General features: G+C 40.7%; 1 protein-coding gene across 1 annotated transcript; it reads left to right on the top strand.

Annotated features, from left to right (window-relative positions):
• Window positions 1-350: 350 nt before the first annotated feature.
• Window positions 351-1,510, top strand: LOC131891651 (UDP-glucosyltransferase 2-like; the record flags this gene model as incomplete). The annotated part of the gene is given in 4 exon segments (XM_059241281.1): window positions 351-578; window positions 638-784; window positions 848-1,078; window positions 1,149-1,510. Coding segments are annotated over 4 exon segments (873 nt in total), but the record flags the coding sequence as incomplete, so codon positions are not given.
• Between the last annotated feature and the right edge of the window lie 136 nt (window positions 1,511-1,646).

Raw genomic sequence — 1,646 nt, 5'->3', positions numbered from 1 at the left:
AACCACGAGACTTAATGATATTTTCTCCGTGGTCGAGTCTACAATGATGTCGCCTAGTGACGTGCCCTTATGTCGTCATTTGAGCTAACATGTAGAACACATATGTATCTGTATTTTTATTAGAACCCGTAGCGAATCTCACGTGTAATTTAGAGTAACTTTCCCCTTCCCTCGTTAGGAAGAACTCGTCCAAAGTTAAGCCCTCAAACCACGAGACTTAATGAGGTTTTCTCCGTGGTCGATAAATCGAAACAATTTTCAACGTAAGACTTTTGTTGGCTTCAAGCCGTCCATGTGCGAGCAAGAGCGCGACGAAGTCAGTCACAAGTACGTTGTGAATAACAACATTTCATTGAGTCTTCAAACATCAGTAGAAGCTTCGTCACACAGACTTTGTATTGAACGTCATACAAATTACCAACGTTCTGAATTGAAAAGTTAGACAATGCAATTCTGTACATTAATTCGTGTATTTGTGCTTTTAACATACAAGTGGCTTGTGAGTGTTCAAGGAGCAAATATATTATTCATCCATCCTCTTTTTGCTGGATCTCACATCGCATTGATGAGAACAATCGGTTAGGATTGATTTCCAATCTTGCACTTTCTGTAAGTAAGTAAGCTGATTGTTCCACAGGTGAGAGTTTGGTGAGCCGAGGTCATAATGTAACCATCATCTCATTCAAACAAGTGAATACCCCACTGAAGGTATCAACTACTAACCAAATTCAACTTCCTATACTAGACAAGCTAAAAATTTGTGGCAATTACATCAATGAAGAAGGTAAGCATTAATTTGCATGGAAGAGTGATTTCGTGTATCACAAGTGTTTCAAATGTTCCATAGGAGAGTTTGATCTGAATATCAGACTTGCTCCAGCCTTGTGGGAAACCGGGTCATTCATGTCATTCCACACAACAGACTTGGGTTGCACCGCTTTTTCTGCTTGCGACACCTTTTTCGAAAGCCAAATCCTGAAGGATCTCATGAAGTCAGTCCGTTTTGACTTGGCATTGGTGGATCTCAAAGGCAACGAATGTGGATTTAAGTGGATATCGTCCTTCAACATACCCACAAGTACGCATTAATCAACCCAAGTCTTGGGACAGACAATTAATCATCTGAACGTGTTTTGTTTCCTTTCTAGCTGCTTTCTGGGGCCTCTCATTCGTGGGTGCCAATTCAAATCTCATGAGAGTTGGTCCCAATCCATTTCAATGTCCTCAGACTCTATCTCGAAATGGCCAGAAAATGTCCTTCATGGATCTCATTAGGAACTTGTATCTGTTCTGTTTCGAATATGTGTTGATTCGTTATTTCCAACATGCAATCCCGGACATGTATTCAGTAGAGGGGCGTTCATGTCCAAAGCTAGAAGATCTTTATGAGAACCTTGAAATGATATTTGTGGCAAGCGGACCACTTTTTGAGGTACCCAGGCACATTGCTCCTGTCTTGAAACAAATCCCTGGGCTCACTATTAAACAATCATCCACGTCGAACTATTTGAACTCGGTGAGATAGTACGATTCACTTCAATCAACCCAATCAATCACTGATGGATTTTGCCACGGATCATATCTTGAAGTCTTGAAGTTCATCCCTGGTAAATGCTAAAGCTTTTAATTTCTCGATGCATTTGCAG

The sequence above is a fragment of the Tigriopus californicus genome, chromosome 12 (genome assembly GCF_007210705.1).
Source record: "Tigriopus californicus strain San Diego chromosome 12, Tcal_SD_v2.1, whole genome shotgun sequence".
Taxonomy (NCBI): Eukaryota; Metazoa; Arthropoda; class Copepoda; order Harpacticoida; family Harpacticidae; genus Tigriopus; species Tigriopus californicus.
This window is presented reverse-complemented; position numbering and strand designations above follow the sequence as displayed.